Genomic DNA, 22941 nt, shown 5'->3' with positions numbered 1-22941 from the left:
TGTCTGTCAAGAGAATTGTAACATCCTAAATGACATCAACAAACAGCAATTGTTGGCTAGATCAAGGATGCTGTGGAGTGATACATTTTTGGGTGATCTGATGTACACTGCACTGGGTGGATATCATTAGGTACAGTACCTGATCTTATCAAATACAGTTTCACTGTTAGCCCTAACTAATGTGTACCTGGCACAGCACCCTGCAGCACCACCCTAACATTCCATTTCATGTCCACGGCAACAACATAGATTGCTTCACAATACCTGAGAGGAAAACCAAAAATTATTCTATTTTCAGAGCACAACCTTAGCCACAATCTTTACCTTACAATGAGGTAAGGATAAAGTCATGCCAAGAGGAGGGGACACCAGAACAAACCTCAAGGACAAATTTTGAGTAGGGGCTGAAGCTTTGTGCTTTGAAGATCAGCTTTTAAAATTAATCTTGCTACTGCTTATCACACTTTGGTAACATGAAACGGCCTCTTCCACAAATAAGCCATTCAGAAAGTGATGTCTTTTAAGATACTGGTGTTTCTATTTTTGCTTCAAAGCACCAATGATCAAAATAGCAGAACAAGATAGAATCACCTTGTCTGTAGCCAGTGTACAAGGAAATTAAGGGGGTTAAGAAGTACAAGCCCTTCATCCTATTTATTTATCTATTGTAATTGTTTTAATGGGAGAGCCACATTTGCTTTGAAGTCAAAGACCTGTACACATGTATGACAGGTCTGCTACTTTTATTTGGAAGTATGTTCCACTAATATGCATTTTCTGTTTTTTCTTTCTGAGACTTTTCCTTCCTTTACTGCACCTCTATGATCTGATCTAGAAGGCACTGAGCAGATGTGCCAGCTGCCACAGAACACACTGAGGGCTGTGTTTCATACCTGCTCTCCTGTGGTGCCTGGCACTGCATTATCACAAAGCAGCTGCTGTGGTTACAGTTAACAACCCAGGAAAACAAAAATAGACCTTTATCCCAGAAATATTAATGCACACGGCTTTGCTCCACTGAATTTGGAATCTGTTTATCTCTTTTAGGGCAGTTAGTCTGCTGTGAGTGTTTTGGGTACCATTTTGCTTTGCCCAGTCCCTGGTTGCCTGAAGATGTCACTTTTCCACTTTATTATCTTAGGCTGGCTTCTTCTTGTGTTCTTGGGCCCATTTGTCCAACCTCTTTCCTTGAGTGTGCAACCTGCAATCCCTTTCTTCATCTGCCACTGACAGCACCTGGAACTGATTGGCCAAAGCTCTTCTGTTCCCACCTTTGGGGTGAATCTGTGCTCTGCTATTTCCTCAGCAGACTCCAGGCACACATTTCCCTCTGCCCCCCATGGCAGAGCCTTCTGCTCCCCACAACCTCAGGTTCACCAGCAGGTGGGAGAGAGATCAGCTCCCAGACCATCTCACATAGGGCTTTTCCTCTTGGAAGCAGCACAGTTCTGCTGGATCAAAGATCACTTTAGGTACCGTCCTGGGTGTGCCAAAGCTCCAAACTTACCTGCATATCTGCAGACACATCTGGGTAATATGTGAATAGTTCACCATGTGCTGTGTCTCCACCTCCCACCTTACCAAAGAGGATGCATTTCACACCCATGTGTTGGGCTTTCATAGCAAATTGATGCATGCTATGACTCTCACAGTTTGAGGGAGAGACAGTATTTGAGGTTTTGTAGGTCCTTTTAATTTGGAATAGAGTTTTGGAACAGGTAATGGGTGATGCTCAGCACAACCCCGGTCACAAGGCTGTGCACTTCTTGTTTACAGGAGATTCAGTCCATCCAAGTCTCCTTTTGTGGCCACAGCCTGAGCACACAGACACTGCAAGCTCAAATTGTTTCCTCTCTAGGTTGTTCCTTACACAACGTTTTTTATTCAGCTCATCTCTGGATCTTTGGTGGTTTCTGGCTCTCCTCTGCTTGTGCTAAAAACATGCGCACATCCTTTCCAATAAACACTCTGCTTCAGTCACTCCAATTCTTAACCAACTGTAATGTTGTAAAGTGCTCAACTCTTTCTTGTACCAATTGCAAGTAAAGGACTGTGAGGTTCGGGAAAAAGCAGCCGTATTTGTCACACTCCTGACTAAGTAATTGCAAATTGCTGCAAGACTTTCTCTACAGTTCCTCTGCACTGGCATTGGATTGCTTGGCTCTCCCACTTTCTTCACAAAAGTAACTCAAGTATTATTACAAGTATTATTAATCCCTCTCTTTCTCTCCTTACCCCTAAGATTTTTTTCTTGTCATTTTTCACTCATCTGCTGTGTTGTCTCCGCACAATTCGCACAGTTAATCTTCAAACAACACGGAAGAACGCAGAACATTCTCGCTGTTGGAAGGGAGCAATGGTGCGGCCTCTCCAGTGCCGAACCCAGGGGAACAATCACTGCCCGACCCTGCTGCCACACCACGGCCGGCACAGAACCTTTAACCCAGCGCAGGCAGCCCCGCCGCCTCCCCGGGCCGTGCTGCCGGGACCCGGCTCCATCCAGGGCGGGCCGAGGGGCGGCCGCTCCGCCGGGGCCGCGTGTGGGCGGGGGCGGCTCCGCCCGCGCCGCCATCTTTGGTGCGGGTGAGGGCGCCGGCGTCGGGCGCCGCTGCAGCCCCGCCATGTCGGGCGAGGGCAAAGCGGCGCCTCCATGACGGGTGAGGGCGAAATGGCGGCCGGAAGGGGCGGCCGCTAGCGGCCATTGCCGGCGGGACGGGGCGCGGCGGCGGCGGCGGCGGCGGCGGCGGGGTAAGTGGCGGTGACGGCAGCGACGAGGCGTCCGCGGCGGGTCTGTGGGGAGGGCCGGGGTCGGGGAGAGCCGGGAGGTGCCCGTGTGGAGGACGGAGGGGTGGCTGGGGGCTGGAGGCAGCGCAAACCCGCGGAGGGAGGGACGGGCCCGCGGCGTGTCCGGCTGGTGCCGTGGGTGGATGCCGGGGGCAGGGGCAGGACCCCCGCGGGATGTGGGAGAGCGGAGGATGTGTGGGAGCGGCTGGTGGGTGTGGGAAGCTGAATCGCAGAATCGCTCGGGTTGAGATCACCCTGTGCGGCCCCCCTGCCAAGGCAGTCACCTGGAGCGGGTGACAGAGGAACACGTCCGGGTGGGTTTGGGATGTTTCCAAGCGGGGAGGGTCCACGACGTCCATGGGAAGCTGTTCTAGTGCTCTGCCACCCTCAGTGTTTTTCCTCTTGTTGAGGTGGAACTTCTTGGGTTTTAGTTCATGGCCCCTGCTGCTCAATCCTGTTGGTATCATTGAAGAGTCAGGACCACTCTCTTGGCACTCACCTTGGAAATATTTGTGTGCATTAATGAGATCCTCTCCCAGTGTTCTCCAGACTAACCAGGCCCAGATATCACAATCTCTTCTTATAAGAGAGATGGTACAGAACCCTCATCATCGTTGTGGCTGCCACTGGAACCTCTCCAGCAGCTTCTTGTCTTTGTACTGAGGAGTCCAGAAACTGGACACAGCACCCCATCCATGCCATGCTAGGGCCAGGCAGAGCAGAGGGTTGGGAGTTTTCCCCTTTCTCCTCCAATGATTAAAATATTCCTGCTGAACTTGACCTGAAGCCATGGAAAAATCCCTGTTAGGCTTGTGGATGGCTCATTGTTTAATTGGAGTTCCTGCTGGGGAGTATAAACTCAAATAGCAGTTTTTAAATCTGCTCAGTGCTTTTTCTGTTGTTCTGTACATAAATTCAGGTTGATGCACGTGTAGTGTGATTTCTGTACTGTGGCTGGAGCATTGGTGGTGGCAGATGTAATAAAGGTTTTGGATTTAGTTGTAAAATGGTAGTACATAAGAGGAGAAAGTCTGAGTTAAAATCAATAGGGCTTGTCATCAGAAATCCACCTTTTTTTTAAGCAAATACAGAATGAGTAAGTAAAAGTTACTGTTAGGTAGCAAAGCAGATCAGCTGTTCTGTGTCAAAAAGGAAATAAATAATTCTGACATTCAAAAAAATGTTCATTCATGCTTAGAGTTCTTTACTTCTTCTGTGTGTGAGCAGCAGGAAGGATTGTCAGGCACTAGAAGGGGCTGCCCAGGGAGGTGGTGGAGTCCCTGTCCCTAGCTGGACGTGGCACTCAGTGCCATGGTGACACTGACAGGGTGGTGTTGGTTCATAGGTTGGACTCGATCTCAGAGATTTTTCCCATTCTAAATGATTCTGTGATTCTGTGAAAGAGAGGGTCTGTGGCCGTAAAAACTTAATGGGTTGGGTGTGGTGTACAGTGTGTGAGGAGGTGGTGAGAGGGGAGCTGGAGCTGAGGGGGGTGCTGCCAGGAGGCAGTGGAAGGGGTATTTTTTCCTTGGACAGTAGTGGCTTGCTGGACTGACAGGGGACAGATGAGATGTTTTTAGTGACAGCTGTTCCCTTCCAGTGCTCTTGGAATTCCAGCTAAAGTCAGTGCTGCTGCTAAGAGAAGGAAAATGGCTCTGTGGCAATTGTCTTTCCTTTCTTTGTAAATTTGAGATGTAATTTAATGTTTCTGTTAGAAGATACCTCACAGGGTCTGTGCTGTAACTCATCAGGATCTGTTTGAGTAACTCACTTAGAAATAATCTTTGTACTGTTTTGCATACAGTGAAGGGCAATGCCATGCTGAGATTTGGCAAAGCAGTGTACCAGCTTCATCTTCAAAAGGCAATGGTCTTGTTGCTTTCAGTAGAACTGCTCAATTAAAGCAGATAAGAACTGGAAGGTTCAGTTCCTAACCCCTGGTTTGACCATAAATGCCATTATGGGCTTAAATGGAACAGGTTGGGTTTTCCTGGAATAGTCTGCACTTGATTCACTTCTGGTTTCATTCAGTCTGGCACAGCCTCAGTGACTGTGGGAGAAGAATGCAGCTCACATCTAGTGAAGAGCTGATTGGTTCCATTTTTCGTCTCCAGCCGCTCCATTTGTGTTGGAAACATTTTGAGGATACACTTGTAATTTTGCTCAATAATATTTTAGGGAACTACAGGAAGTACTGTTCAAACATGAGAAAAGCCTGTTTTAATGTTGAGGGTGATCAAGCAGTAGAGAGGCTGCCAGAGCCATGGCTGAATTTCTGTGCCAGGAGATGCGCAGGCTGCCTGGACGGGGCCCTTGGCAAGCAACCTGCTTTGGCTGAGCCTGCTTCATGCAGGAGCGCAGGGCAGGTGATGTCCAGTCCTCCCTTGCAGCCCCAGCTGTTCTGTGATTCTCTATTAGTCCAGAGCTTTTCAGACTACTTTGAGTTAGGAATAGGTTCTCTTCAAACATGTTTGCATCTCTCCTGGTACATAGCAAAATTCTTGGAATGGGTCTTTACCAGCCTTGGCTCCGAGTTGCTTTTCAGTTCTGTAGGATTTGTGAGCTCTCCACGTGCAGGGCTCATTTATTTCCAGGGTGTTGCTGCCCTCAGCTTTGACTCGCTTTGTGTGTAGATTCAATAGGAACAGTTTGGTTGTTGTGCAGTGAACTGGTGCACATACACACTGTCTCAGTTGTTTGACAAAGTCTAACCTGGTTCATTTTTGTTAATGCAGAAAAGCAGAGAGTGCGCCTGGATGAAGATTTTTTTGCAAGGAGGGTGATAAGGTACAGTGCTTCAATTTTAACATTACAGAGCAGTGGATATTTTCCCCATCAACTTTCTGCTTGCAGTGCAGATCCTGCTGGTGTCTTTTACTGCTAATGTTCGACCAGAATGTGTGAGTCAGCACAGGCTGGAGCAATCTCCCAGTTAGAACACAAGGAGTAGATTTGTTTCTGTTACCTTGCTCCTTGTGAGGTCCACAAAGCAACAGCTGGATAGAGGTGCAGTATTAGAGATCTGGGCACCCTTAAAGTCACCTTGTGCTGGAGGATCATAGCCTTGTCAAGGGTTATTCCCAGCTGCAAGGTCACTTGAATGATTTACAGTCATCTTTACCAGTCTTCCACTTTTAGTCCATTCCTCCCAACAAATATTTTTCGAAAACTTTCTAGTTCCATGATCTTCTCTGTTTTGGGCATTTTGTTACCGTGATGCATCAGCATGTTAAAAACCCCAAATCAAATTGACTGCGTGGATGTGTATTTGGCTTTTTTTTGATAGTGTTCTTTAATGTTCAGGAAGAAGTTGGAGAAGGTGGGAATCTGTACACTTCAGCCACCATGTCTGGAATTGGCAATAAACGGACGGCTGGAGAGCCTGGCCCTTCTGCACCTCCGGAGAAGAAGGCAGGGGTTGAAGATTCAGGCACCACTGTGGAGACCATTAAACTTGGTGGTGTTTCTTCAACGGTATGTCTTCCTTGCATACCCCTACTCCATCTTTTGGTTTTTTTCATCTGGAGGCAGAAATGTCTCTGGGGTCAGGATGAGCCCTTCAGTGACCTGGCCTGTGTGCCTGTGCCCAGGAGGAGCTGGACATCCGGACCCTGCAGACCAAGAACCGGAAGCTTGCGGAGATGCTCGACCAGCGCCAGGCCATTGAAGATGAGCTGCGGGAGCACATTGAGAAGCTGGAGCGTCGGCAGGCCACGGACGATGCCTCTCTGCTGATCATCAACCGCTACTGGAATCAGGTTGGTTACAGCTTCTGTTACTTCATACACAGTTTTCTTGTCTCCCTGTACCAATGCACTCCTTTTGTTCACATCCATGCTTTATCTTGTCTTGCCTTGCCTGTCCCATCATTCAGTTTGATGAAAATATCCGCATCATCCTTAAACGCTTCGACCTGGACCAAGGTCTTGGAGACCTTTTGTCTGAAAGAAAAGCACTGGTGGTGCCAGAACCTGAACCAGACTCTGACAGTAATCAGGAGCGCAAAGATGAGAGGGAACGAGGTGAGGCATCTGTCTGGGGACAGTGGGAAAAGTGGATTTCAGCTGTGGACAATGTTGATGTCCGTTTCTAAAGGCTAACAGAGGCTTTTTTTTGTGATTGTGAAGAGCAGTGATATGCTACCTTCTAGAGCACCTCTTTATGTTCCCAGGGGAAGGACTGGAGCCAGCATTCTCCTTCCTGGCCACTCTAGCCAGCAGTACCAGTGAGGAGATAGAATCTCAGCTGCAGGAGCGTGTGGAGTCCTCCCGCCGTGCTGTTGCCCAGATTGTGACAATGTATGACAAGCTGCAGGAGAAGGTGGATGTGCTGTCTCACAAGATGAATAGTGGAGGTATGACCAAGGTGGCAGGTATTCAAGAATGCTTATCTGCCCCCACCTTAGGCCTGATCCTGCAGTGTAGACATTAAGGTCTAGTCCTTCTCACATGCATTTATCTTCCAAAATGAATTTGTTTGGCTTTCCAAACTCTTGTTACCAAAACCTCTTCTAAAGGGCCATGTGCCAGAAGTGCATTGTATCTCTGTATTTGAATGCTGAGGGCTCTGCCCAGCATGTTGGGTAAGAAGCAGCTTGTTGCTGCCAGTACTGTGTTCATGTGCCTGAGAAGTCAGAGAGCAGTTGAACCTTCTCAGCCAGGTATCCTCAGCCACCACATAAAAGGTTTCATGCTTACAGGTGAAGAAGTGAAATCAGCATTGTGAACTGATGGTGGACTCCCTCTCCTTTGCGGTTTAGTAGAAGGGGTAGGAATAACAAGCTGCTCAGTTTCTACTGAGTCCTGAGCAAAACTGTACCCATCTCATGGTGTGGTGTACTTAGTGTAGCTGTCACTACACAGCTTTTGAACACAGCAGCATCTGCAGAGAAAGCCAAATAACTATCTTCTAAAAATTAATGTAGCAGATTCACTTTAGACTCAGATGATGGTTGGAAAAACATCGTTAGCTTAAGGTTGGATTTTTAATCTTTTGAAAGAAACCTTGGGTGAAATATTACTCATGCTTGGTGTGCCTTCTCTGTGTTCTGACCAAGTCTGGCATTGGTGTAGGGAAGTGTTGCTGTCCTTGGCTGGCAATCATAAACTGTAATAGCTTTGACACTGGTGCCATGTGAACCTGTCCTCAGGTGCTCTAGTTTCACCTGTCACCCCAGTGCTGTGGTTGTCACATGGTGTCATGGTGTGTTGGCCTGTTGTGTCAGCCTGGGCCACCTGTCACAGCAGGTTTATGCATGAATTTGGGCAGCATTTGGGTGTCCCTGGTTCCAAGGGCCTTCTCTGGGTTGCTGGCACAGACACAGCTGAAATGATCTCTGGTGTGAGGGGATGACCCCAGGTCAAAAATGGGCAGCACTGTTAAACTGCAGAGCCTTTTGCTTATGGAGTGCAGGTCAAACCTCTCTGAGGATGGAAATCAGGCCCTCAGGAAGCACCCGTGGCAGAAGTAAATTAAACTACCCAGAAATTTCCTTTTCTCTTTTCTTATTTCTCTCTTTGCTGCTCAGGAATTAAAACCAGATTTCCATTAATTTCCTTTTCTTTGTGCACCTTTAAGATATTTCACTGATGGAAGAAGCAGTAGTGGAGCTGAATACCTATCTGTCACACGAGAATGGACGGCTGCAGGAACTGGCTGATGTTCTTCAGGAGAAGCACAGAGTCATGTCTCAGGAGGTATAAATAGGAGAGAGAAAGAAATCTGCTTTGGGGTCCTGCTTACCATAATTTATGGTTCCCATAGGTTGGAAAGCAGTTCATTTCCTTGGAGAGGCACAGGAGGAGCATGGATTGAAAGTTACAAAAAGGGTTGTTGTTGTGGAGAGCTGTACATAGATTTTCTGTATAAATCAGATTGATTTGCTTGTTACGTTGCTAAAGGAAAGGATATAAGTAAGTCAGTGAACTGAATGTATTTAACTTTTAAAGAGGGGAGAGCAGAGAAACGGGGGGCATGTGATGCTGAGGTGGCTGTGTAGACACCTGGAACAGCCAAGGTGACATTCCTGTCATTCTCAATTCCTTGGTTTCTCTGTGTAATTTGACAGTGTAATGATATCAGTTAACAGGATGATCCCAGTTGTTAAAGGATTCCCATTAGTAGCAGCATATGTTTGAGAGATTTCAGTTCATTTAATATGCTGGTCTTGCACAGCATCAGATCTCTGAGCGCTTAGGTGCTCCACAGAGTAGATGGACATAGGGATTGAAAAGATTAAATTCCAAAAAAGACTTTGAATCAGCCGAGATGGCTGCCCCTGTATTCTGCCAGATATTAACAGCTTCCTGCTCTTTCTCCATTTTCAGTTTTGTTTTAATTTTGTTGCTGTCTTGAGATTTAGCCACTGTAAAATTCAGGACAGTTCATGGAATAGTCTGTCACCACAGCAAAAGATGAAAAGCACATGATGAATAAGAGAAAAATGACTCCTGAGTAGCATCAGGAAAAGTTGGCTCTGTGCAATGTGCTGGCTGAAGCACTCCTTTGATTGCAGTTCTCCAAGCTGCAAGAGAGGGTGGAGACAGCAGAATCCCGGGTGTCTGTCCTGGAGACCATGATTGATGACCTTCAGTGGGACATTGACAAGATCCGCAAGAGAGAGCAGAGGCTCAACCGCCACCTGGCTGACGTCCTGGAACGAGTAAGCGCTGGCCAGGAGACCTGGGAAGGGGGGGTGGTTTTGGATGGCTGTGGGACGTCCTCTCTGGAACTCAGCTGTGGGACATCCTCTCTGGAACTCAGCTGTGGGACATCCTCTCTGGAACTCTGCTGTGTGACATCCTTGCTGGGAGAGCTGAGAACCTGCAGTGTTCCTTCTTTGGTCATGGACCTGCTGCATCACTCTTGTCAGTGTTTCATTGGGTCTTGAGGAAATCTCTTACATTTTTTGCAGGTAAATTCCAAAGGCTACAAGGTGTATGGAGCTGGGAGCAGCCTCTACGGGGGAACAATCACCATTAATGCCCGCAAGGTGAGGTCAGGAGCTTGGTTGTGGTCAAGGCAAAGAATACATTCAAGGAGAACAAGGGCCACAATTTGAACAGAATTTAGGTACTTATTTTAGATAATTTTTAGATCCTGTGCCACAAAGCTGGGTGGCTCTGGGCAAGCCATTTTGTCTGTGTATGAGTTTTCTACTTAAGAAACACCTGGTGGAATTATACTCTGTCTCGCTTGGTCAAGTTACCTGACTGCTCAGTCTGTAGTTGCTGTTACTGCATGAACAGATAGTTCATTAGCACTCTCAGGAGACACATTAACAGCAGGATTTACAAGCAGTTTATCCCAACAGTTTGAGGAGATGAATGCAGAGCTGGAAGAGAATAAAGAGCTTGCTGGGAATCGCCTTAATGAATTGGAGGAACTACGTCAGGATCTTGAGGAAGTAACAACACAGAATGAAAAGCTCAAGGTGAGATATCTGCAGCTGTGTGAGGATGAAGGTGTTCTGTGGGATGGGCTGCCCTCAGCTTTGCACTGCTGTGTTTGCAGAAAACCTCATTTCAGTGTCTGTTCTGAGCCTGATCTTTAGTTGTGTTACGCTTTGCTCCAGGTACAATTGAGCGGGTCTGTGGCTCCACTTGTAGCTCAGTGCATTGGTGACACCGTGTGACCACTGTTGGAAATTGTAATGGTTTCCTGCCCGTGTCCCGTTCTGATCTTTGAGTCCATTTTAGCCTGATCTGGTTAAAACTGTTTTCATCTCGTTACAAGTAGTGATCCTTCTTCCACTTTCCCCACGCCCTGTGCAAGTGTAACCAGAGAACAGAAACAATCAGGGAACTTCTGTGGGGAGAGAGGCTCTTGAAAGAGTCAAAGAATTTGTCTTCCCCGCTGTGGGGGATGGATATATAGGAGACAGCCTGTGAGTTTGTGATGTTTTAAAGGTGGTAACACAGGAAGCTGTGACTCTGTGGTAAATAAGTATATGATGGAGAGAATAATCCAAATTTCATCTTAGTGGTCAGTGCCAGTTAAAAGAAATGTCTGTCTTGATAACTTAAATCCAGAGAGCTGATGCTGGAACCTATCTTGAGGCAGCTCTGAATTCTGTTTATCCACATGAGTTTTTTAGGGAGAAGTGGTCTTTACCTTACAACTTTTTTTTTTTCCCCTGTAATTACTTTTAAGCTGAATGCATGTATATATGTGTCTCTCTCTGCTGCTAGTCACAATAATTTGCTAACTTTTTTTTCTAGGAGTTCAGTTCTATACCTCTGGGATTTTTTTTCATTTCTGTTTTTTCAGTTATTATGTCCTACTGGTAGAAGGCTGACATAATGCCTACTTGCGTGCGCATTTTCTCTGTTCTCTCATACTTTTCTGTGTGTCCGTCTTTACTGATCTGGGTGTTTAAAATTTATGCTTTACAAGTTCAGATCTTTGAGAGAAACTATTTCAGGACCCAAGAGTGAAAAAGCTTCCATCATGTGGTTGTGTGAGAGAAGCAGCCTAGTGCATGAAGAGAACACAGACACTTTTTAGGATTGGTACTGAAGCATATCACTTGAACCTACTTCACAGCAGTGCTATTCAAGTTCTACTTTTGTCTTTGCTTGTGGCAGCGATTTATTGTTCTGTCTTGAGAGACAGAAACCAAATGCAAAGGCAAGGAGGTAAATTTTTCTTTTTGTGGCATTTTCTTGTGTCCCAACCAGGTTGAGCTGCGACGGGCAGTGGAAGAGGCTGTGAAGGAGACCCCAGAGTATCGCTGCATGCAGTCCCAGTTTTCTGTTTTGTACAACGAGAGTCTGCAGCTGAAGGCACACCTTGACGAGGCCCGCACACTGCTCCACGGCACCCGCGCCACGCACCAGCGCCAGGTGGAGCTGATCGAGGTAACACCTCTGCTCCCCCAGCCTGGGAGCTCTGTCGTGCCACCAGCCATCACGGCTGGGTCTGTGTGCCTCTGCAAATGCTCAGGAAACAGATGCGTCTGGCAATAATTCAGGCTCTGGTGGTACCTGGTATTGATGAGGTGAGAGATACTCCAAGATCAAAGCACTGAGTTCTGTTTCCTTTTTGTTTCTCAGAGGGATGAGGTCAGCCTTCACAAGAAGCTACGCACTGAGGTGATTCAGCTGGAGGACACCCTGGCACAAGTCCGCAAAGAGTATGAGATGTTGCGTATAGAGTTTGAACAGACACTTGCTGCCAATGAGCAAGCAGGTATGGTGTTGTTCTGCTGTGCCTAAAACAAACACCACCGACCCACCAATGCCCATTAGGGGCTACAGTGCACTGGGACGCATGGGTTGATTCTCTTTACTGTTAAGTACTTGTTCTGGCAGGTCTCCTCATCTCAACAAACAAAGCTCTTCATCTGTTTTATTTGGAGGCCAGTTCCATGTTATCTGACTTCTTTCTAGATGCTGCATAATAGATACATTTTGCTAACAGTTTGGTTTATGGCAGGATATATTGCATTATTAAAAATTACTGGGGCGGAGGATTAATTTCCAAGTCTATAAGGACAATCTAGATAGCAAAGCAGTGATTCTTATTTCTTCATCAGAAGAAATAAATTACTTCTGAAGTAGCATTTAAATCAGATTTCTTTTGTAACATGACATGTTTCCCTTAGGATCATGGTCTTAAAAAGAATGTTAAGTGGAAACTTAGTACTGGGAATTGGATTGTGAAGGATTTATGGTTGTGTATAAAACTGGCATGACTTTCCTTCTGCAAGTGTTTTGTGTTGCTCTGTTATGTCGCAGAATAGATGTAGTCTTATTTTGCTCTTTGTCATTGTCACTTAGCTTGTTCTCCATCTCCTTGAAAGTTCTCAAGAAGGCTGACAGAAGTGTGGTTTGTTGCAGAGGTGTTTCTGTTTTTGCAGGCCCCATTAATCGGGAGATGCGTCACCTCATCAGCAGCCTCCAGAATCACAACCACCAGCTGAAGGGAGAGGTGCTGAGATACAAGCGCAAACTGAGAGAGGCCCAGTCTGACCTGAGCAAGGTAACACAGCAGGAGATGCCAGAAAAGAGGGGAAAGTGCTTAGGAGAAGGGGGAACGCTGTTGCCCTTTTCAGGAGTACCAACCTTTCTGATACACTGTGCAGGAAGCAGTGACATTTTCTGCGGAGCTCTGCGCTCTGCTGCTTCCTTTGACCAAAAGAATGCTCCTCCTTTGTAGCTGTGTAGTGCTCCATGAAAAGGGGGCATGGAAGCATGGATTTGGGAAGACAAGGGAGAAGGGGGTAAGGAAGACTCCTGCCTAAGAACTTAAATGTTTGTTTTCTTGGTCATCTCTCTTGCTGCTCCACGCCAGATCCGCTCTCGCAGTGGCAGTGCTCTCCTCCAGTCCCAGTCCAGCACTGAAGACACAAAAGAGGAACCTGCAGAGATCAAGCAGGAGCCTGATGATCCTTCTGCCCAAGTGACTGTTCCCAAGGCTGCTTCTGAAGATGTTAATGAGATGAAGGCCAGGCGAGATGAAGAGGAACGGGAGCGGGAGAGACGGGAAAGGGAGAGGGAACGAGAGAAGGAAAAGGAGAAGGAGAAAGAGAGAGAACGAGAAAAAGAGAAAGAGAAGGAAAAGGAACGAGAGCGGGAAAAGCAGAAGCAGAAGGAATCTGAGAAGGAGAGAGAGTCCAAAGAGAAGGAGAAAGGGAAGCATGAAGATGGAAGAAAGAAGGAGGCTGAAGTGATCAAGCAGCTGAAGGCTGAGCTCAAGTAAGAGTTCCTGTTTCTCTCTTTCCTGTGGGAGCAGTGCCCAAGCTTGGGGTGTGGACGTGGTCTTGCTTTTATGGGATCAGCATCACTGGAGTTTGGAACCAAGAGAGTTTCTTGCCACCCTCTGTATCTGATTGTGATGTGGTCAGTGCAGTAGCCTAAAGCATGAATTACCAAAGCAGATACTTCATGGTGTGGGTCATGTAATGTTGATTTGTTGCTGTCATAGCAATAGCATAGAAGTTCACAGCAGCAGATTATTAATAGAAGACACAGCAGTGTTCCCACTCCTATATGGTTCCCAAAGCAGAGGTAGATAGTTTGTAGGTATTATTAGGGTATGTATTTCATCTCCTGCCCACTTCTTGCATTTCAACCCATGTGCCTGAATATGTTTTATTTCCAGCCTATACTCAGCTGCTGTTTTATGTTACCAGGATGAAATGAGCCACCAACAACTGCATATTCATATGGGAGAGGAGAGAATATTGCCAGGTTGTGTTGCTGGCTGTGTAACAGTGGTTTTGCTGCTTTGTTCTCACTGTGGTCTGTCTCCATTTTTCCAGGAAGGCCCAGGAGAGCCAGAAGGAGATGAAACTGTTGCTAGATATGTACCGCTCTGCCCCCAAAGAGCAGAGAGACAAAGTGCAGCTTATGGCAGCTGAGAAGAAAGCAAAAGCTGAGGTATTCCTAATTTCTCTTCCTCTTTTCTTTTTAATGTGTTACTTAAATTTATTTTCAGATACTCTGCAGCAGAACTGTATTGTTTCTCTCCTCAGAACTGAGGATTGTTTGTCTTCTCAGCTTTATCATTTAGACATTGGAATGGTCTGGAGATAAACAGGGACTAGTTGCTAGTGCAGGCACACACGCACAACAGTCTCTAGGTTCATAAGCACAGACCCATTTGCAGATCCCTTCAATTCCAGCATGTCCCTCTCTTTGGGACCCCTGTGGTTCCAAGCCCCTCTTCCCTTCTTGACAAGCAGATCTCACCTATAGGCAGCATTCCTCTGTCAGCACACACAGGGGGTAAAGAGATTACATGGCAATACTTAGGAAAATGTGTAATTAAAAGATACAAGAAGATAGGACAGGACAGGCTGTGATGATCATGTGCCAGGCTGGGCCAGACAGATGTGTACTCACTGGCCATATTTCCCATGGGACCTGCTCCTTTTAAACCCTTCCCTGTCTAACCCCCATTTGTTCATCCTTGGTCTCCATTTTCCTGCACATTGCTTCTGGATTTGAGCAGCTCTTGATTGCCAGAGCCATCCCAGTTCAGGAGCCATTCCTGCTTTACAGTGTCATCAGTTACAAAGTCCCAGCTAATCTTCCTGGAGGTGATTCCTGTAGTTTTTTGGAAGCTGTTGTGACTGGAGAGGTTTGCTTCCTCTCTTTGTCTCTGTGTTTGTTTTGTCAGGTTTGTGTCTCTGTATATTTTGTTCTGGGTTTTCTCCTTCTCCCACGCTCAAATCACCTTGATGGAGTAAACATTTTCACACTCTCATGTCTTCTAAACAGTTGGTGTGACTGACCAGGTTTCATTCTCATCACTGCCTCCCTTACCATTTGTCTGCCAAATTTGTATCTCTGTATGTTTTATTTTACTTCCTCCTTTTCCTGTTATCTCCTTGTGTGGAAGAAGGTCCTTGACAGATGGCCTTCAAGGAGCAGATGCTCTCTTAGCCTTTATCCATACATGTACAATTGCAGGACACTGATGTTTCTGCTCTGATAAAAGGTGCTGTGAAATTTACAAGGTGTGGAAGTCAAGATCTTGGGCCTACAGCCCATCTCAATGGTACATCTGCCTGTAATACTCTGTCAAAACAGCCTGGGATTTTTGCCATGCTTTGGCATGTTTCAGAGAATTTTGGAGAAAACAGGCTCTGAACAATGCTCAGGGCATATCTTATGTTTAGTGTTGTTTCTGGTTGACTCTTGCAGCTTGAAGAACTGAGGCAGAGGGTGAAAGAATTGGAGGACAAGGAAAAAAAGGAGAGTAAGAAGATGGCTGATGAGGATGCCCTCCGTAAGATCCGAGCAGTGGAAGAACAGATTGAATATTTACAGAAGAAACTTGCCATGGCTAAGCAGGTGAGAAATTCCTGATGAGTTCTCTTTTGGCTGGGGCAACTGGAGGAGCTGCCTTCAGGTTATGTCCAGGAAGAGAGAAGGAATTTATATCTGTGTGGGCCAGAGATGGGAGTTTGGTGCTTGTGTACCAAAGGGGAAGAAAACTGAGCAAGCAAAAGAACCACCAGCAAAATAACCTCCTCCACCCTCAGCTCTGGGATGTCACAGACAGGCCATGGTGGGAAATGTTTGATAACAATTAAACATTAAAGAAACACTTAAACATGTGGCCTTGGTGAAGCACACAGAGGAGAATTGGCTTTATCACCATTAAGGGAAGAGATTATACAATTTCTTTTTAAGAGTTATTACCTCCTCAGTTCATCTATTGAATATGTTTGCATGGAAGTGGTACATACCTTCTGCTAAAAAAGGCTTAATCCAATGAGAGAGCAGAACCATCTCAGCAGGTAGAGGCAAGCCAGTGAATTGACATGTGCTTTCTTAGAATTTGGATTGTTATTGTAGAACAGAACTGCTCTACCTTGTCAATGCTGAAGTGGCCAAAGTGAGTTTAAGGAGCTTGGCACTCTGTTAGTTGGAAGCTGTTGAGCTGTCCACAGGTAGAATTTTTGGCCTGGTGTATCTGACAGCTGTTCAGCTGCTGGGAATTGGGTGTTGGTTTCTGCCCAGCTCTGGCAACGACTGTGTCAAACCTGATTCTGCCAGACAAGTGACAGGTGACCATCTTTTCTCTGCACCTTCAGAGTATCTCTGCTATGGTGCAGACTTGTAGGGAATGCATTTTTCTGGTTGTTGGGATACTGGTGCTCCCTGACACCAAGAATCTTCCTCCATCTTCCCTAGCTTTGGTGTCTGAATAGAATGTTCAGGCTCACTCTAGGAGGTCCAGGGCACAGTTTGGCCGGAGTCTGTGATTCTTTTGCAGGAGGAAGAGGCCCTGCTGTCAGAAATGGATGTCACAGGCCAAGCCTTTGAAGACATGCAAGAGCAGAACATCCGCCTGATGCAGCAGCTGCGGGAGAAGGATGATGCCAACTTCAAGCTGATGTCAGAACGTATCAAGTCCAACCAGATCCATAAGCTGCTGAAAGAGGAAAAGGAGGAGCTAGCAGACCAAGTTCTGACACTGAAAACACAGGTAATAGGGAAAAATGAGAGGGGACAAGAGAGCTGGTGGGGAGGTGGAGGTGTGGGTTATCTGTTTTAGGCAGCTGCACACAACGATTTGCTCTCTCCCCCGCTGAGGGGAAAGGGCAAAGAATCAGGAGGGACAAAGTGAGAAAACAGGTGAGCTGAATAAAGGCAGTTGAACAGTTAAAGCAGAGATGTCCATACAAGTGAAACAAGAAATTAATTACTTGGTTACTTCCTGGGGCAGGCAGGAGTTGAGCCATCCCCAGGAAGGCAGGGCTTCATCAGATCTTACTGTTATTTAATAAACGCTGCAGCTCTGAACATCCTCCCACTGCCTCCTTTCCACCAGCTGTTATTGCTGAGCACAGCTTTGTAGGGTATGGAGCATCCCTTGGGGCCAGCTGGATCAGCTGTCCTGGCATCCCAGCTTCTTGGGCACCCTCATCCTACCTGCTGGTGGGCAGCACGAGACACAGAAGGTCTTGTGCTGTGTAAGTACTGCTCAGCAGCAGCTAAAACAGTGCTGTGTTACTGACAGTGTTTTGCTCCAAAATGCAAAACATAGCAGCATGGGAGCTGCTCTGAAGAGAATTAACTGTCCTCACCAGAATCAGTCCAGGATGGAGTGTTCCTCTCACCAGCCTGGGAATACATCAGGATTCAAAGGGGCCTGTCATTGTAGGAAACTGAGGCTGCTGTATGAGCATTACAATGTCCTACAGGTTCACTGCTATGGAGAGCAAATGGGTGAGGAAAAGTGGGAAGTCCTTTTCCTGTTGGGGTGGTACTTCTGCCTGTAGCTGTATATATTGGTAAGAAGCAGGAGGAGTTGGAAACCATGATTCAGTCTGAACTACCTCAGACATGGGCACAGGCTGGGAGAGGAAAGCACTGAGAGCACCGCAGCAGAGGAGGACTTGTGGATTCTGGTGGATGAGAGGCTGGACCTGAGCCAGCAGCGCACGCTGGGAGCCCAGAAAGCCCCAAAGCAGGCTGATGGAGGGGATTCTGCCCCTCTGCTCTGCCCTTGTGAGAGCCCAGCTGCAGTGCTGCATCCAGCTCTGGTGTCCTCAGCACAGGAAAGTCACATGGCTTGGAGGGAGTCCAAAGGAGCCTGTAAAGATGATGAGAAGAACTCAGGACTTCTGCTACAAGAAAAGGCTGAAAGAGCTGGGCCTGTTCAGCATGAAGACTCAGGGGAGACTTCAGTGCAGCCTTCCAGTACCTGAAGGGGGCTTAGAAAAGTGAGGGAGAGGAACTTTTTATATGAGCATACAATTACAGGACAAGAGGCAGTGGTTTTAAACTGAAAAAGGGCAGGTTTATATTAGATGTTAAGAAGAAATTCTTCACTTAGAGGGTGGTGAGGCACTGCTAGAGGTTGCCAAAAGAAGTTGTGGATGCCCCATCATGTGTTCAAGGCCAGGCTTGGATGGGGCTTTGAGAAACATGCCCTAGTGGAAGTTATTCCAGGGAGTCTGGGACTAGATGATCTTTAAGGTCCCTTCCAATCCAGGCCATTTTATGACCCTGTATCCTGTCATCCTTGGAACTGCTGTGGAACTGTTCACTGCCTTACAGGAAGTCTTTAAGCCACTGCCCAAAAAATAAGACTTTGTTGCAAATATTTGACTGCTAACTTCTAAAGTGTTGACCTGAGAGATGTAGGTACAGCTCTCTGGATACTGCTGTTCAGGAAGAAAAAGGCAAGCTGAAGGTGTGCTCTCTGGTGATGGGGAAGCAGGGGTAGTTTTACCCCAGCAGCTTGAATGACAGCTTTGAAGACCCACAGAGCATGCATTCATTGGTTCCTTCTGTTCCCTCTGTGTTCCTTTCCAAGGTGGATGCCCAGCTGCAGGTGGTACGTAAGCTGGAGGAGAAGGAACACTTACTGCAGAGCAGCATTGGAACTGGAGAGAAGGAGCTGGGGCTGCGAACGCAGGCCCTGGAGATGAACAAACGCAAGGTGAGCAATGCCTTCCTTTCCTCTTGGGCCATGAGGGGGAGCTACTGCCTTGTGGGAGGCATGGAAGGCTCTGAGCTCTCACTGGCATTACAGAACCTGGTATTCCCTGGTTTTGGATGAGTGTATCAGAAGGCTGAGGGGTCCTGGAGAGAATTATGATAAAAAACTAGCAATTGATGTTTTCCTTTGTTAAGGAGAAGCAGCTCATACATTTTTCTGTGTAACCTGTGGTGAAGAAAGAGCAGCCAGATGAAGTTAACTGGGGTCAAAGCCTTTGTAGCAAAGATGGGATAAGCAAAAGGAAATACAGCTGGGGAATGTGAACACTTTCAACAAATGCCTAAGATCAATAAAGTAGGTGTGTTACCAGTAAAATAAGACTAAGCCTTATAGCTGCCTGTGTTGTTAAGTTTTCGTAGAAATGCAGAAATTACATTGAAACAGGGAGAAAGGAAAGCAGGAATATCACTGTGAAGAGGAGCTGGGGAGAATTCAGCAGAGTCACCTGTGCTTAGTATGACAATTTGTGGTAATAAGAGCATTTGGTTATAAAGTCAGAAGAGAGCTGGTGAAGAGAGAAAAGATCGTTAGAAATAGGTATCTTACAGTTCTGTCTAGTTCAGCTATAGAACTGCCTCTGAACACTTAAATAGAGAAAATGTGGAAGCTGGAAGGTGGAAAATACCTTAAGAAGAGATGTAGGTGATCATTAGTGTTTTTCTAAGTGATGTGCTTTGCAGCATGCCAAGGTTTGGCTCTGCCCAAAGGAATCTTGAAGCTAAATGATTAGAACTTTTTGATAATAAGGTAATAAGAAGGGACTAGAGATCACTAGAGGTGTTCCTTTGTGTTTGGTCCTTATATACTGGTTTTCTTTCTCAGGCCATGGATGCAGCCCAGCTTGCGGATGATCTGAAGGCCCAACTAGAGCTGGCTCAAAAGAAGTTACATGATTTTCAGGAAGAGATTGTGGAAAACAGAGTAACTAGAGAGAAAGAGATGTTCAACTTCAAAAGGGCTGAGGTATATATCCTATGCACAATCCTTCAAGATCTGTCTGCTTTAGTGTCCTTCTCCTTGTACACTGAGCTTGCAGAGGGTTTCAGCTGAACTGCTCTTGGTGTCCAGTTTCACTTTGATTTCGGCTTCATCAGGGCTTGGCTCTTTCAGATTTTGTCCCCTGATAACTGACAATACTTGTAGGGTCAGAGGATCATGTTGTCTCTTGGATTATAGGGGATGAAACAAGGGGTAGCATGACTTAGCCAGGTGCACGTTCTCTTTGGTCCCTGAAGAAGCTGACAGAGAATGTACTGCTCCTTCACTTGGTCTCCTCTTTTTATGCAGGAAGATATTTCTAGGTTGCGCAGGAAGCTGGAGACCACAAAGAAGCCTGACATGGTTCCCAACTGTGATGAGATCCTGATGGAGGAAATCAAGGATTACAAGGTGAGTATCTGTGTCCCTCAGCTTCCCTTTTTACCTTAGTCAGAAGACGTGTAGACACTTCCAGTATCTGACATCTCTTGTCTGTACTTTGGCACTGGAGAAACCACATTGTCCTTCTGAGGAATGGAAGGACCTTCATGTTGAGACATCTCTGAGCACAGCAGCTGGGCTGCAGCGCCCCTCACAGCTCTGTGTGTCTGTGTCTGTCTGTCTGTGTGTGTGTGTGCTGCAGGCCCGCCTGACATGCCCGTGCTGCAACATGCGCAAGAAGGATGCGGTGCTCACCAAGTGTTTCCACGTCTTCTGCTTCGAGTGCGTGAAGACGCGCTACGACACCCGGCAGCGCAAGTGCCCCAAGTGCAACGCGGCCTTCGGGGCCAACGACTTCCACAGGATCTACATCGGCTGAGACCCTCTCAGAGCTCCCGCTGGTGCAAGCCAGCCTCCCTCCCCCCCTCAGCTTCTGCTGCCTGAACTGCAGTGTCTCCTGGGAGGGGCCTTCAGGGTCTCAAAAGAAACACACTCTGGATCTTGCTTCCTTTTTTGGCCCTGTCCCTTTGGTTTTGCCCTCGGTTTTTGTGCGTTCTTTGTGCCTGAGAGGAAATTACCCATCCCTTGCTTTTACACTGCCAAGCTGGGAACATGCAGCTGAAGTGCTGCTTTGGTGGGATGGAAGCTGAGCTGCAGCAGAGATGAGTGAGAGCATCATTTGAGGGCTCTGCTAATTAAATCCCATCAAGGAATGGCACTGCTCCTGGGAGGGAAGAGTTTCCCAATTAACAGGACCAATAGAGGCCAAGGAAATGAATCTGTAAACTCAGTGGAGCAACTCCTTAGGTAGGTACCTGTGTATTTTCCTGAGCCAGGGCAAGAACCCCTGAGGGCTGGTGCACTAGGAAACCCTTGCCCAAACAAACACATCTAAATATCCAGAAGAGGAGAAAGGAGAGATCTTGGAGACCCTTAGAAAACAGCATTCCACTGACGAGCCCTGGTTGATGCACTCACCTTCCCCTAGGCTGAGGCATTGCTGTCATTGTCCTTCTCAGAAAAGGACTTTAGGTGGTTCCTTTGCTGCAGTTTTACCATAAAGATTAACCTTGTCATGTACAAATTCTTATTAAAGCTGTTGTTTGGGTTATTTTTCTGGTTTTCCTGCCTCTGGTACTGTCTGTCTGCTCTCCCATCATTTGTCCCGTTCTTTCTCACAAACATTTCTCACAAACTTTAAATTTCAACAGTAGAGACACGTGATTTCTTCCTTCCTCTCCTTTCAAAATATGCTCAGCTAGAGCAACTTTTGTCCCTTTGGCTGTATCCCCAATAGCTTATTCCTGACACAACAGGAGGGCCAGGATGCTGCATTATTTCTGCAGTTATTTTGTCATGGCTGCTGGGAATTTTGGCCCGGATGTCGTGTGGCTTAGAGTCTCAGTGCTCCCTGTGCTTGGAGGCTGCATTTGAAGTCTGCTCCTAAAATCAAAATGGGAAGTTGTTGATTTGTGACATTTCTTCCTAGGCTGTAGTGTTTCCCTGTAAACCTAATTTGCATGGAAGGTGCACCTGTCAGAGCTTTGTCTCATGGGTGTCCCTTCCCTGAAGCATGGAATCTCCTGCCTTCCTCCATCCCCTCCCTGCAGGAAATACCAGATACAAAGTAAAGGAGTTCATCACAGGCTCTTACATTATTCATTATCTTGGTGGAAACATTCAGAATATATGAGTAAAGCCTTGTAAATTGTTCCAGATTTCAAGGCAAGGTGTATTTTATCACCGTCTGTATGGCAGTTGTCTTTTGTCAAGTAGGCTGTTTTCCTTATCTCTGAGTGATCACAATCACTCCTCCCTCAGGAGGGGACATCTGCTGATACGAGGCTATTGAATGTCACTGCATGGCTGATAAGAACTACAGCATCCCATTGGGAGATGCTCTGCCCAGAGGGAGGAGCCAAGCATTCCTACCCAGATATAATCTATAGAGCCTGGAATAACTGCACAGCTTCTCCACTGGATTTCCCAGAGGAACAGCAACTGCCTCTTCCACTGGATCTTTGGAGGAAGAATGCACCCTTTTCTATAGCACCCCTACTCCAGCAGAGCCACACCTGACATTCCAGAAGGATTGCAGCCACGTTTCCAACTGGACTGCTACCAACACCCTTACCCACTGGGTGTCAGGATGAGCTCTGACTCTGTCAGTGTTCTAGTGTATTGCATTGATTATTTTATCCTTTTATTTTCTTCCCTATTAAAGAACTGTTATTTCTTGCTCCCATATTTTTTGCCTGAGCGCCCCTTAATTTAAAATTTACAGCAATTCAGAGTCGTGGGGAGGGTTTACATTCTCCATTTCAGGGGAGGCTCCTGCTTTCCTTAGCAGACTCCTGTCTTTCCAAACTGAGACAAAATGATGAGGAATCCTGAAAAGTGAGAAGGAACGCGGCATCCTGCCTTTCCAAGGGGAACCTGGGCTGTTGAGAGCTCCTGCCGTGGTGTAAGAGCTGATAGAAGGAATGAGAGTAGAACCCGCTCCCCTTTCCCTGGAAGTTGCTCCTGGGATTACAGGTTCTGGCAGCAAGTTGGCTAAAGAATAGTGTGGTAATGCTGCTGGTAGATTTTGGGGTACAAGTGCTTCTTCATCACAACCAGGACCTGGCTCATGAACAAACTGTCTGCATCTTCAAAAAGCTTTACTACAGCAGCAAGAGTTCCTTTTACAGCTGTGAACAGCTACCTGAACTGAACAGCCCCAGCAGAGCTGCAAGGCCCCTCTGTCTATCCCTATGTTTCTTGTATCATCTTTCT

General features: G+C 46.7%; 1 protein-coding gene across 1 annotated transcript; it reads left to right on the top strand.

Moving 5' to 3' along the window:
- Window positions 1-2670: 2670 nt before the first annotated feature.
- On the top strand, window positions 2671-22328 carry LOC311165160 (E3 ubiquitin-protein ligase BRE1A). The gene is made up of 21 exons (XM_084224961.1): window positions 2671-2732; window positions 5519-5571; window positions 6088-6258; window positions 6375-6542; window positions 6659-6806; window positions 6956-7138; window positions 8362-8480; window positions 9299-9445; window positions 9698-9775; window positions 10097-10216; window positions 11463-11642; window positions 11838-11973; window positions 12644-12765; window positions 13078-13481; window positions 14048-14165; window positions 15435-15584; window positions 16513-16725; window positions 18562-18687; window positions 19570-19710; window positions 20035-20136; window positions 20369-22328. The coding sequence occupies exons 3-21, from the start codon at window positions 6130-6132 to the stop codon at window positions 20543-20545; spliced, it is 2961 nt and encodes a 986-aa protein (XP_084081087.1). The 5' UTR covers window positions 2671-2732; window positions 5519-5571; window positions 6088-6129; the 3' UTR covers window positions 20546-22328.
- Window positions 22329-22941: the final 613 nt, after the last annotated feature.

Source organism: Fringilla coelebs, assembly GCF_963513975.1.
Source record: "Fringilla coelebs genome assembly, chromosome: Z".
Classification (NCBI taxonomy): domain Eukaryota; kingdom Metazoa; phylum Chordata; class Aves; order Passeriformes; family Fringillidae; genus Fringilla; species Fringilla coelebs.
Note: the sequence above shows the minus strand (reverse complement) of the source record. Positions and strands in the feature narration are given on the sequence as shown.

Excerpts from the sequence above, each read along its gene's own strand:
- LOC311165160 (XM_084224961.1), top strand. The coding sequence starts at position 6,130 with ATGTCTGGAATTGGCAATAAACGGACGGCTGGAGAGCCTGGCCCTTCT. Across the intron at positions 6,543-6,658 it reads TCAACCGCTACTGGAATCAG|TTTGATGAAAATATCCGCAT; the intron begins GTTGGTTACAGC and ends CCCATCATTCAG. Across the intron at positions 13,482-14,047 it reads CAGCTGAAGGCTGAGCTCAA|GAAGGCCCAGGAGAGCCAGA; the intron begins GTAAGAGTTCCT and ends CCATTTTTCCAG.